At 45.2% G+C, this 14,532-nt stretch overlaps 1 protein-coding gene across 2 annotated transcripts in view; it reads right to left on the bottom strand.

Moving 5' to 3' along the window:
• Nucleotides 1–14,532, bottom strand: part of CRB1 (crumbs cell polarity complex component 1) — a 152,891-nt gene that overhangs the window by 68,361 nt on the left and 69,998 nt on the right. For both annotated transcript variants that reach the window (XM_083445273.1, XM_083445272.1), the window contains exon 5: nt 12,253–12,435. In XM_083445273.1, the coding sequence (XP_083301399.1) occupies nt 12,253–12,435 (183 nt within the window). The remainder of the gene's footprint in view (nt 1–12,252; nt 12,436–14,532) is intronic.

Genomic DNA, 14,532 nt, shown 5'->3' on the forward strand with positions numbered 1-14,532 from the left:
GGAATTGGAGAGGTGGCTCCAGGACTCTTTGCCGGAGACCAGCGGAGAGGGCACGGGTACTCCGCTGCCCACACCCACTTTGCGCAGAAGACTTCCGCGCAGGCAGAGTAGGAGAAGACTGGGCGTCAAACAGCTTCTATGCTGGAAGAGGTTCAAGAAACGCCCACTGACGGATTCTGCCAGCGACTGAGGCAGCCACGGAACTTGAGGCTGTCCAAACAGAAAGGGTTCAACCAGGCAACCTAGCCAGGAGTAGTGGCAACTTACGCACGAGCAACCCCTAGAACCATTACACTACCATATTGGCCCGAATATAAGCCACACTTTCCCCCCAGATTCCGACCGTGAAAAGTTAAAGTGCGGCTTAATTTCGTGACCTTACAAAAATTGGCTTTTATGATATCGCTGCTTAAGCAGGCATACAGTAAAACAGCATGGTTGTGAGTGCCTGTGGAATTTTAACGGAGCAGCTTATATTCGGGTATTGTCTCCCCCCTCACCCCCCCCCTTGAATTTTGAAGGTGCGGCCTATATTTGGGCCAATACGGTACTACTTAAAACTAACCATAAAATACAGAGATAAGAACCACATGGTCTTCATCTTTTTTCTGAGGCTGGTGCAACACTCACTGGAATTTCTGACCCTGTCAGTTCCCCCTCCAACGCCTTTGGTGGCACAGAAATATTAGAACAGATGTTTTGCTTCCAAACAGCATGGGTACATCTTGTAAAGTATCTCATAGGTCTTACAATGTCTTAAAATCCACCTACATTACGCTTTTGATTGCATTTTCAAAAATCCTTCAAATTTAATTGGCTGAGTCAGTAAAAAGGCAAATCAGCTGAAAATGTCTTTACCCAGTTGTAGCTATGAATGGGGGAATCTGTCAATTCTTATTTCTCTCAGTTTCTAATTTTTACAGTCTGTTGTCATTTTGTTTCAATGGCCTTATGAAAATTCATTGGTATTTTAGTGAGGATTTTTCTGAGTATGTACATCTCCCCCAATATAATGCATTTTTAAATGTTATTTTCACCCAGTGTGTGCATTCTTGCACACATCACTTGGCTGAAGGACTGCATTGCAAAATTCAGAGAAGAACCCATTTTGACTATTTGGTGCAACCTGTATCAAATTGTCTTGACCTAAATCTTCATAGCCAAAGCAGTGTGCAGTTTGTACTCACCCTTCCCCATTCTCCAGAAAGTTATGTGCTGACAAAATCTGCGCCACGTATTCTTTTAGCTGGCATAATTCTGCCATTTTTGCTACTTTTGTGTGACTTGTTAGCCATTGGAACGGACAATGAGCTGAAAAGTTCCACTCATAGCAGTGAAAACCTTCTTTAGCCAACCCTCGTGATTTGTGAAACTTTACTAGGTGTTGTCCACGTTCAAGTAGATCTTCACATCCATATGGACTAGAGGCTTGTTCTGTTTTTTTAAAAAACCGAAAGCATAACCCCAAATTCTCCGGAAGCCAAATTCTCAAGCCAATAACATGTCCAGCACTTTCCCCCCCTGTGTTCCTGTGAAATCACAGAAAGACACAGTCCTGGCATATAAAAAGAGCTGAGGGGAACCAGAATTTAGCAGCATGAGCTGCTTATATGCAAATCTCCAGTCCCCTTCCTCTTACAAGCATTCCCCTCTCGTGACTGAGGTTAAGTGATGCTTATGTGTAATTCAAAGAGAACACTTTGTCAGGATTTCTCCTAAACTAAACAAGCCCCATGAAAGTCAACAGCAGAAGGGGTGTGGGATAGGCCGTTGTGTGTGCAGTTGTTGACAGGGCGAACAGCTTTTCACATTAGGGATGCGATGGATTAAAGAAAGGTTAAAAAAAATGATGGCAAAAACAAAAACCCTAAGATCTATTTTGAGCTTGTCCAAATGCTCTTTCAAGATCAGAAGGTTTCTGAAAGAGGGAAAAGTGCTTTAAAGTGCTAATTGTCTCTCTCTTTTTCATATATTTTTTTAATTGCAGATGGCACGTACTCACTAGTCCCGAGGGGGTACTGTGATGTTAGGCTGAGGGCATTATCTTACAGTGCAACTGTAGACATGCCTACTCAAAAGTAAGTCCCACTGAACTGAATAGAATTTACCCGCAGGGATGTGGGTGGCACTGTGGGTTAAACCACAGAGCCTAGGACTTGCTGATCAGAAGGTCGGAGGTTCGAATCCCCATGACAGGGTGAGCTCCCGTTGCTCGGTCCCTGCTCCTGCCAGCCTAGCAGTTCGAAAGCACACCAGTGCAAGTAGATAAATAGGTACCGTTCTGGCAGGAAGGTAAATGGCATTTCTGTGCGCTGCTCTGGTTCACCAGAAGCGGCTTAGTCATGCTGGCCACATGACCCGGCCAATAAAGCGAGATGAGTGCTGCAACCCCAGAGGCGGCCGCAACTGGACCTAATGGTCAGGGGTCCCTTTACCTTTACCTTTATGCAAATATAGGCCTGCAGAAACAGTTTGTTCCATTCTCCTCTAAATGCGAAGCTGAAATAGGGGTGGGGAACCTGTTTTATTGGACTCCAGCCCCCATCAGTTCCATCCAGAATGATCAGGATTCACAGGAGTTGTAGTTCAACATCTGGAGGGTTGCAGTTTCCTTATTGCTGCACTAAGACATGGGTCGTAGGAGCCAACTCCAAGGGCCCTGGGGGCTTCAGCCCCCCAAATAAAATATTTGAGGGGGCTGGGCCCCCACAAAGTCGATGGGCATTCCCATTCCAATGATGTGTGGGTGGGGTGGGTGGGGCTTATCTGGGCCCCCACAATATTTTATTCAATTTGGCACCCCTGCATGGAGCAGAGCCTTTTTGGTGGTGGCACTTATCTTATGGAATTACCTTCTCTGTATTCATGCTTTGGAACTGAATTACCTGGCTAAATGTATTATGGCAGACTGTTTCAGAAGAGGGTGGCACAACTGGGAGAAGTTTGCCCCCTCCCCCCTCCCCAGTGATTTCAGTGTTGGACTGAAAACAGAGATGGGAAAAATAAGAAAGCTATGGATAGTGAAACAATATATCTCAAGATTTGTTAGGGCAAGGAAACAAACTCTGGAGTCTTCTTGTTCTTCTGGGGGACAATTTCAATTCAGTTCACATTTAAAAGGGAACCTACCTAATTTACAATTACTACAGTCCTTCAAAATTCACACTCCTCTGAATTTTGCAATACAGTTATCCAGGCAAGTAATTTGTGCAAAAATCCATATAACAGGGGGAACTGTGCGTGCATATGTTAATAAAAAATATATACAAAAATGCACTATATTAGGGGAAATTACTTTGCGAAAATGTGTATATAAGGTAGAACTGCATACAAAAATGTGTATACGATGAAAAGATCGCATTAACATGCTGGCGAATTTTTATAAAGACTTCTTAAAAAATTGAAAACTGGTTTGGAAATGTGGAGAGCTGAACTTGAATGTGGAAACTGGAAAAAGGAGAAATGGAGAGGAAACCAGAATGGACAGATCTGTCCATTCCTGTAAGGGGTTTGGCTGCCTTTATTCCTCCCCTCCAAGCTAAACCAGGCAGCTGATGCAGAACTGATATTGAGAATGCCTACGGCTTTCAGAACAGCAGGCTTTGGAATGCAACAATCACCACCAGTCATCAATATCAGTCTGCTGGATTCCCTCCAGCATGAACCTCCAGGGATCTTGGTAGCTTCAGTGGATGAAAGAAGATGGCAGTAGGAAACAGTGAATCACTTTGCCCTTTCCCCCAGCGCTCATAGCCCCTAAGTTAGAATTGTGTCCTTATTAAATCATAGAACTGTAGAGTTAGAAGGGATCCCAAGGGTCATCTAGCCCAACCCCAAGCAATGCAGGAACCTCAACTAAAGAATCCATTGCAGATGGCCATTCAACCTCTGCTTATAAACCTCCAAGGAAGGAGAGTCTACTACCTCCCAAGGGAGTATGTTCCACTGTTAATATCTCCATTGTCCAAAATCATTGTTGCTTATTATGCAATGGTACTGGGACGCGGGTGGCGCTGTGGGTAAAACCTCAGCGCCTAGGACTTGCCAATCGCATGGTCGGCGGTCCGAATCCCCGCGGCGGGGTGAGCTCCCGTCGTTCGGTCCCAGCGCCTGCCAACCTAGCAGTTTGAAAGCACCTCCGGGTGCAAGTAGATAAATAGGGACCGCTTACCAGTGGGAAGGTAAACGGCGTTCCGTGTGCTGCGCTGGCTCGCCAGATGCAGCTTGTCACGCTGGCCACGTGACCCGGAAGTGTCTCCAGACAGCGCTGGCTCCCGGCCTCTAGAGTGAGATGAGCGCACAACCCTAGAGTCTGGCAAGACTGGCCCGAACAGGCAGGGGTACCTTTACCTTTTTTACTGAGAGGCACATGGGAATAAGAGATAAGGAGCTGTCCAGAGCCATCCAGTGGCCTTGTGTATGAGAGATGACTCAAAGGGGAGGCATGGCTTGGTATCACTTAGGGATGAAGGAGCTATTTTAATGTAAACCTGCCTAATTTACAGTTCCTCAAATGATAGATGGATTGTAGTACACCTGTCCTTCAAACATCACACTTTTCGAAAGTGTGCAGTGCAATTCCCCAATCAAAAACGAAGAGCAAAAATGTGTTAGGGAATCATTCTGCAAAGAAACAAAAGTAGAAGGTTTCTAGAAGGTTCCAGAGTTTTTCCTTTATGTTTGGGAGTGGCACTCTGAGTTTAATTGGCATTGGCTGGAAGGGCCAATAGGACGACGACCACTGTTTGCAGAAGCCTTATAGCAAACGTCTGTCTGAAGAGTTGTTGTTGTTGTTTAGTCGTTTAGTCATGTCCGCCTCTTCGTGATCCCATGGACCAGAGCACGTCAGGCACTTTTGTCTTCCACTGCCTCCCGCAGTTTGGTCAAACTCATGCTGGTAGCTTTGAGAACACTGTCCAACCATCTTGTCCTCTGTCGTCCCCTTCTCCTTGTGCCCTTGTGTCTTTCCCAGCATCAGGGTCTTTTCCAGGGAGTCTTCTCTTCTCATGAGGTGGCCAAAGTATTGGCGCCTCAGCTTCACGATCTGTCCTTCCAGTGAGCACTCAGCGCTGATTTCCTTCAGAATGGATAGGTTTGATCTTCTTGCAGTCCATGGGACTCTCAAGAGTCTCCTCCAGCACCATAATTCAAAAGCACCAATTCTTCGGCGATCAGCCTTCTTTATGGTCCAGCTCTCACTTCCACACATCACTACTGGGAAAACCATAGCTTTAACTATATGGACCTTTGTTGTCAAGGTGATGTCTCTGCTTTTTAAGATGCTGTCTAGGTTTGTCATTGCTTTTCTCCCAAGAAGCAGACGTCTTTTAATTTCGTGACTGCTGTCACCATCTGCAGTGATCATGGAGCCCAAGAAAGCAAAACCCCTCACTGCCTCCATTTCTTCCCCTTCTATTTGCCAGGAGGTGATGGGACCAGTGGCCATGATCTTCAGCAAGCCACTCCAGTATCCCTGCCAAGAAAACTCCATGGACGAAGTCTGAAGAGTATTGCCTGTCAATTCTGCTGAAGGACTGTTGCTGTAATTTACGACGTGTGGGAGATAAGAAAGACTTTTGTTTGAAAGTGTACTGTTAATTGCTATTTATTTTAACAGTTGAAAATATCTTCACTACTGTAATGCTTGTACCCGGACTGGGAATAAAATCTCTTGACTGAGATTTCACAGAGTTTGTGAGTCATCTTTATAACAACTTTGTCATTGTACACCACTTCCGCGAGAGAAAGAAGATAAACTCTGTTAAACGGTTTAAAAAAGGTATTACCTAACCACCAGTATCTGTGCAGTGAAAGTGTGTGGACGATAACCTCTAATAAAATGTGTCTTTTAGAGAAATGTGGATAAAAATGTATATTCCTGATTGTAAAATGTGGTGCATGGAAATAACATCCAAGATGCATTTTATCTGGGAAAATTGTTTTCTAAAATGTGTATGCTAGGAGACAGATGCACCAAAATACTTATGTATTTTCATGAGGACTTAAAAATCAAAACAATCACATGCTGATGCTGGAATATTGCAAACTGAACTAAAAATTGGAAAAACGAGAAACCGAGACACACCAAGACGGACAGATTCACCCATCCCTAGCTGCAGTACATGTAAAAAGGATCTAGGTGTCATAGTCAATCATAACCTGAACACGAGCCAGCAATGCGATGAAGCTGCTAAAAAACCTAATGCAAACTTAGGCTGTACTAACAGAGCATAGTGTCGAGCTCAGGTGAAGGCATAGTTCCATTGTATATTATGCTGGTTAGCACACATCTTGAATACTGTGCCCAATTCTGGGTGCCACATTTTAAGAAGGACATCAATCTACCGGGGAGCAAGACCAGAGGAGGGTGACCAGGAAGGTGAGAGGTCAAGAAACCAAGTCCTATGAGGAACAGTTGAAAGAGGCAGGTACATTTAACCTGGAGGAGAGAAAAAATAAGAGGACACATGATTGCGGTCCTCAAATATCTGAAGGTCCATCCTGCAGAACACGGAGAAGACTTGTTCTCCTTTGCTCCAGAAGGCAAGACTAAGACTAATTGGTGGAAATGACAGGTCAGCAGATGTTAGCTAGTCATTAAGAAAGACCTCCTAACAGGAAGAGCTGTTTGGCAATGGTGCAGAGTGCCAAGAGAGAGAGAGAGAGGTGGTGGCTGGAGGTATCTAAGCAGAGGATGGATGGCCATCCGTCAGAGATGCTGTAGTCACAGATCCTGCACTGAGCAGAAGGCTGGACTGCAAGGTCTTTTCCAAATCTGTGATTCTTGTGCCAAGAAATTAATGCACATACGTTTCCAGTACCGTGACATTCTTCTCTTTCGCGTTGGCTCGACGCAGCAGGAAAGGACTAAAGATGTCGAGAGAGTCCCCCTGGGGATTTAAGATGCCAAGATGAATAGTGGTGCTGGAAGAGAGGCAGCTAGCAGAGTCCTTTATGAAAAGCCCTCCCCAAATGGTACCTGCAGGCAAGGAGGGCCTAGACTGTGAACAGTATAATGAAGGCCGACATTTCCCCCCTCACGGTAGCTTGCAAAGCACGTCCAAGAGATCTCACAGCCAAAAAGACTCAGTTCTAGCCTACCATTTCCTCCCTTGTCTTTATTGAAGGCTTAAGCCCAGCAGCTGACGTTAGATCTCTTGCCCAGCCCAAGACAGAGTTCACAGCAAAAACTCCCTCTGCAGGCAAAGTCTATTGGCAGAGAAGGGCTAAATCTCCCTAGTTAAGGAGTGGAGAGATGGTGTTGAGCTTGGTCCTGATGAGAGAGGGGTGGAAATGATTGGAATTTGTTTTTTGCTTTGGCTTTTCATCTGCTGTTGCATTTCTACAATGAGTACTGGTTGCTGAACATTTTGAGTGTTTTACTGAAGTCAGAAATCAGTACTGTACAGTCATACCTTGGAAGTTGAATGTAATGCGTTCTGGAAGTACGTTCAACTTCCAAAGTGTTCGACTTCCAAATCACGGTTTCTGATTGTCTGCAGGGAAATCTGGGTTTTGATCATTTGGGAGCCAAAATGTCTGAGTTCCAGGGCGTTCGAAAACTAAGGGACAACTATACACGGTATGGTGGGTGCATGGAGTGTGATTGTTGAGTAACTGGGCTTGACAGCAGGAAAAGGGTTTGAACTATTAAGTAAATGCAATACCGTATTGGCCTGAATATAAGCATCACTTCCCCCCAAAATTTTGACCGTGAAAAGTTAAAGTGCGGCTTATATTCGCGACCTTACGGTACGCAGCCAGCAGCACGGGGCAAACAGCGCTAGGAGCACGGTGAAGCGGCGCCCGCCCCATGCATAGCCCCCCGTCCTCTCTCCCAAGGCTGGGAAGGGGGAGAGAGAGAGGAAAGGGAAAGGCCGCCAGCATTGCAGCACGGCTCCCCCCCCCCCAGTATGCAGCCAGGAGCAGTGCGGAAGGGAGCGACTTATATTCAGGTATCCCCCCCCCCTCCAATTTTTAAGGTGTGGCTTATATTTTGGTGCGCCTTATATTCGGGCCAATACGGTAGATTTAAAGTGGTTGGATAACAGGGAGAAAGGAACAGTTATTTTTTAGGGACATATATGTGATATATCACCCTATGTGTTAGTATGCCATGTGGGATAGTAATAACAGGAGTGTAAATTTCACGCAAAGTGGGATTACAGTGAGAGCAGCCTTAATCTGCGACATTTTGTAGGCGGTGATGCGGGATAATAGAGAATCCTTGACAATGCGTGTGTTTCTAAAAATGACTTTTGCAGCTCCAAGACCAACTGGATGTGTCCTGCCTGAGGTTCACGAGCAAGGGACTGGTCCAGATGCTCAAAGTGTTATACAGTAACTTTTTAGAGAGACCAATTCACAAGAATAAATTGGTATAGTTAGAATATGGTCTGAGTCCATCTGTGGTGAGTCACAGTCATGATAAAGTTATGAGACTGGTGTGTGTGTGTGTGTGTGTGTGTAGATTATGACACACCCAGCTTCCAGCCAGCCAGCTCACAACCCAAAAACAACTCATTGGCTATGCTCTCTCTCGAACCCCTTTTTTAAAGTTATCAATCAGCCCTGAGACTGCACTGTCTAGGAGGGCAACTCTCAGGGCTGGTTCAGCTGCAGGTCAGCATGGAGACTCAGAGATGAGCAGTAAAGTTGATTCTTTATTCAAGGAAGCAGAATCCAAACAGAGAAGCCTATGAACAAGACTGGCTCCCGTAAATCAATTTCCAGACCTGCCAATCTGTGACTCCTTTAAGTCTCCTCCCTGTCCAGCTATTTCCTTATCAGTCTTAAACTCTGTCGGGGACAGACTCTCTGTGCTTTCTGAGCTCTTTGCTCTTCTACATGCAAAGACCTCCATGCCTTTGGAGACAAGGGAGGAAGGGAGATGAATACAGTAGGACTGGCTGGCTCCTTTGAATCTGTTGCAGCCTCAGCCCTCACCTCCTCCTCAGCTGCCTGGCCTACATCTGCAGTACTTTCTGCCTCTTCTTCCTCTCTCTCACCGAAGCCTGTTGCTTGTTCAGCATCCAACCATTCTGCCCATCCCCGGCGGTCCTCTGACCTATCTTCAGGGTCCCACCACCACTCCCTTGGCTTTTCTAGGGGGTTCTCCTGCTGGAGGCTCCCACCACTCCCCCTCGTCCAGCCAGGCCCTGACAGCAACTGACCTTCAGAAATATCATGTGTGCTGATCAATCTGTAGAACAAACAGTGTGTTTGTGCGTCCCACTCACTGACCCTGGAAGAATTGTTAGGAAATATGCTCATGAATCCCCTGTCATTGCTGGAGGTGACTGCTGGACATTCAGGAACCCATGGGCCCATGCTCTCAGTTAACTGTCAAACAAATTACAGCAATCTCTAATCAGCCAAGGGCTTCATTAATCTGTTGATGGTGCAACATGAAACAGAGCCCGCACATTTCCCTGCAAATGGAAGGAATCACTGTTCCCATCGCGGTGGTGTTCTGTTTGTCCTTTTTCACGATCGGCAACTGAGAAGGACTTTGCTCATATTAACTGCCAAGAATATTGTTTTAAAATTGTATTTTTAAAGTTACAAAAGATGCAGAAACCCACTCTTGAGCAAATCCACATTGCAACTAAAAAAACCCAATTGGAATCAAAGCTAAACAGAAGAATCTGGAAAGCAAAGGAATTGGGGAAGGGGTGGTGAGGAAGGTCAGTGGATGCTGTTTCGTGTTTGTTCTTAAACAATAAAATTATATATATATTTTAAAGAGAGTAAAGGTAAAGGTAAAGGTAAAGGTAAAGGGACCCCTGACCAGTTGCAGACGACTCTGGGGTTGCAGCGCTCATCTTGCTTTACTGAGCGAGGGAGCCGGCGTACAGCTTCCGGGTCATGTGGCCAGCATGTCTAAGCCGCTTCTGGCGAACCAGAGCAGCACATGGAAATGCCGTTTGCCTTCCCGCCAGAGAGGTACCCATTTATCTACTTGCATTTTTTGACGTGCTTTCGAACTGCTAGGTTGGCAGGAGCAGGGACCGAACAACGGGAGCTCACCCCATGGCGGGGATTCGAACTGCCGACCTTCTGATCAGCAAGCCCTGGGCTCTGTGGTTTAGGCCACAGCATATAACAGCAGACATATTCAAAATACCCCACTTTGTTCAGGAAATTAGACTCAAAGGGCAGTGGTTTTCAAAACGTGTTCTAGGATCAGACCTAGCATCTGTACTCAAGAGTTGCTAGGGTCACTGACATTGACACTTGCTCTGCCTCCAGCAACTGGTGGCGAATGCCAATTTTATTTTATCGCAATACAATGGAATGATGAGGCAGCAGGAGAATTGTTGGAAATTTAAATGGTGTCACATAATATTTTCTGAAATGAGTGTGTAGCCTGCACGAGCACCCAGAGTATATTCTGGGGCTCAACCTTGCAAAACTCTGGCTGAAATTGAACACTCAATGCATTGTATTGTATTTTAGCATTATTGTATGTTGAAATGTAAGAAATGCTGAAAGTTAACTTAAAAACGAGGCAGAGGGTATTCTGTATTTTTTTGTAATAATTAGCCAGTGCCTGGAAAGGATGCTAAATGAGAAGAACAGTACTATTTAATTAATAAGGTAAAAAGGTAAAGGTAAAGGACCCCTCGAAGGTTAAGTCCAAACAAAGGCGGTTATGGGGTTGCGGCACTCATCTCGCTTTCAGGCCAAGAGAGCCAGCGTTTGTCCACAGACAGCTTTCTGGGTCATGTGGCCAGCAGGACTAAACCACTTCTGGTGCAACAGGACACCGTGACAGAAACCAGAGCGCATGGAAATGCCATTTACCTTCCCGCCACAGTGGTACCTATTTATCTACTTGCACTGGTGTGCTTTTGAACTGCTAGGTTGGCAGGAGCTGGAGCAGAGCAACAGGATCTCACTCCATTGTGGGGATTCGAACCACTGACCTAGTGATCGGCAAGCCCAAGAGACTCAGTGGTTTAGACCACAGTGCCACCTGCATCCTTTATTTAATTAATATCCCGAAATGCACACAACTTGATGGAAATAACATTTCCCAGAATGAAGCCAGATGAGTTGCAGGAACCTAGCTCCTGAAGCAAATCACAGATATATTTTATTATGCGTTTAGGACTGAGCAATGATCTGAGGTGGATTCAACCCACCGTACCCCAGGAAACACACACACATATATATATTCCATTTCTAAAAGTGTTTTTGTTTTATAAAGAGTTGTTATTAACGCAACAAACGGAAATGCCGCCAGGCAAACGAGATACTCTCAAAATTGTAATCAACTTTTTATCTGTACATGGAGAAGAGCCAGGATTATAGCTGTTGGCCTCTGTGCATTGGCTGGCTCTGCACTCCTCTGCTTTTCAAGGGAAGGTGAAAATGGACCACAATTTGTACACCATTTATATGCTTAGCAAGAGAGAGAATCAATTGCATATTCATCACACAGGAGACTGCACCTATAATCTACCCCTGGTTTCTTCCATACGGGAGCATAGCTATGTATGAAATCGTTTGCTTACAAACAAGGATCGTAGGAAGTATAAACGGTATAAATAAAAAGACCAAGCCTTCTAATGCCATGTGTACATCGCAAAAATAGCATGCTAACTTTGCAATGATATCTACAACATACGATTCATTATTAGTGATCAATGTACAAGTCCTTGGTTTAAATAAACCAAGTGGAGTGGATTAAATAAAAACAGCAAGTGGAAACAGGGCAGAACTGCTTAGCTCTGTTTTGTTTAAAGAAGTTGGAAAGAGGGGGGAATGGTAAGCAGGGTGGGGTCGGGTGGTTATGCTTCTATTCTTCTACTTAGTGTATGTGTGGAGTTTTGTGTCAACATTACTTGTATGGGTTCTCTTACTATTCGCTTTTTTATTTCCTTGGTGGCGAGAGAGGTTGAGGGGTGGCTTAGGGTGTGGTTGGTTGTCTCTGGTTGGCTGTCGTGAGATTTGTGTGTGTGTGTTTTTGGATCAGGTTAGCCAGATTGATTCATATGTTGTCACCGGGTTCTTGTTGTTGTCTTGGCGGGCTGTGTATGTGATAAAGGGGTACCACACCGGGGTGAAGGCGTCTTCTTCTATTTGTCCCCATGTCTGTTTCAGTTTAGCGGCTGGTTTTTCTAATAAGGCAAATCGTTTGCTTACAAAACAGCCCTAAGCCTCTATTGCAGCGTAAGTCCACCAGAGGGACCCTTCAGACTGTGACACTTAAAAAAACCAAGTCTACAAATCTGGAGGTTGCGTTACCTGTGAATCCTGCACGGCAGCTGCACACATAACCTGATGCTCTCTGGTAGCTGAACTCCGAAGGTAGCTCTGGTATTCTTCCATACCAGCTCGACCATGATAGTTCCACACACTCACTCCCGTGGAGGCAGGGATTACTGCTACACTCGTTTATGTCCGTTTCACAGTGAGACCCTGTATAGCCTGCAGAATTGAGAAGGGGTTGTAACTTCAGGTTGTTGAGGACCGCGATCTCATTGTTCATTATTTGGGCTTGTGCTATATTCGCTGTGGAAGCAGCAAAGATAATATTGCAGAACATCTGAGGGGCCTGAAAGGATGAGGCCGGGGAGAGTGAGGAAAGCTGTAGGAGAAATCAACCCACTTCTGTAGCCATCTTTTAATATTATTATTAATTGAATTTATACACAGCCATACCTCGTGTTGCGTTAGGTTTATGTTGCGTCTTTTTGGCTTGTGAACACAGCAAACCCGGAAGTGTATCCTTCTGGGTTTTGCTGTGGGTGCACGCGCTGAAGCGTTCTGTGCACTTTGCACATGCGCAGAAGCACTGTATCGCAGGAGCGGTGCTCTAGTTACGGACTTTTCAGGGTGCAAATAGCACCCCGGAACAGATCGAGTCCGTAACTACCACTATACTGCCCTATACCTGGGGGTCTCAGGGCGGTTTACATAATAAAATCAAGATATAAAACCACGAAATACACAATAGAAATAAAAACAACAACCCAATAGCCACCCCCCCAAAAAAAACCCCACATTTTAAAAGGGCATAGATCAACCAAAGGCCTGGTTAAAAAGGAACGTTTTTGCTTGGCGCCTAAAGGTGTATAATGAAGGCGCCAGGCAAACTTCCCTGGGGAGACCATTCCACAGACGGGGAGCCACTGCATGTATTTGGCATGAAAGCCATGGAAAGAGGAGTTGGATAGAGTTTCAGCCAGGCAAGACACATGGACTCAATCAGTGGCTTGTAGGGAAGTCACAGTCGCTCGGCCTATCATCACTAACTAAGAGCAGAAGAGCCACCCATTCAATAGGTGCACACTGCTGTCCCCTATTGCACCAGTTTAAAAAATAAAAAGCAAATCAGAAGAAGTGCAGGCAGGGTGATCTTCAGCAACTCCATGCAAGTGCATAAAAGCTGCTGGATTTGGTAGCTAGTGCGGACCGTGCCAGTCAGAGAATCTAAACGTATTTATGTTTTTAAAAGCCATGGCAATGTGTCCTGGCAATGCCTTGTGAAATTGCCATAGCAGGATTAAGCAGGGCTTCCAGACCTGAACCATTAGGGACCTGTATATCTCACTGCATCACTCTGCAATTAAAAGGAATGGAATAAATAATGCATACTAAATCCATATACAGTGGTGCCCCGCAAGACGAATGCCTCGCAAGACGGAAAACCCGCTAGACGAAAGGGTTTTCCGTTTTGGAGGTGCTTCGCAGGACGAATTTGCTATGGGCTTGCTTCGCAAGACGAAAATGTCTTGCGATTCCTGGGGGTTTTTTTTCGCTCTCCACCCCCTTTTTCTAAGGCACTAAGCTGCTAATAGCCTTTTAGCAGCTAATCCGCTAATCCCTTATGCCTTTAATAGCCGCTAATAGCCGCTAAACCGCTAATAGCGCTAATCCGCTAATGGGCTTGCTTCGCAAGACGAATAAACCGCAAGACGAAGAGACTCACGGAACGGATTCTTTTCGTCTTGCGAGGCACCACTGTATTATAAACTTGTTTCAATTGCCTAATATTATTTTGCTGACATTCAGCATATTTTGGTACAGGCAGGCTCACCCGAACCCCCATTTATGTACATTCAACATGTGCACAACTGTGTACACGAACATCATCATCATCATCATCATCATTATTATTATTATTATTATTATTATTATTATTATTATTATTATACTGTCCTGTACCTGGAGGTCTCAGGGTGGTTCACAGAACAAAATCAAAATACAAAACCACAAAATATACAATCCAAATTAAAACAACAACCCAATAACACCCCCCCCCAAAAAAAACCACCCACATTTTAAAAGGGCATAGGATGGCACATTGCACCGAACCTGGAAGTGACCCACAAATGTCATTGAAGATGTCATTGAAACCTCACCAAAAGGGCAGAACGGGATGTTTGCATGCTTTTTCAACGGGTTCCAATAATACACAATTTCACTGACACGTGTGGTGGCTCAGAATGTAACCCCCCCCCGGTAAACCGTGGAGGGCTGCCTGCATAGAATCCACGCTGCTATGGTGCATAATTTAATATA

This window comes from Podarcis tiliguerta, assembly GCF_965153285.1.
Source record: "Podarcis tiliguerta genome assembly, chromosome: 6".
In the NCBI taxonomy this organism is placed as follows: domain Eukaryota; kingdom Metazoa; phylum Chordata; class Lepidosauria; order Squamata; family Lacertidae; genus Podarcis; species Podarcis tiliguerta.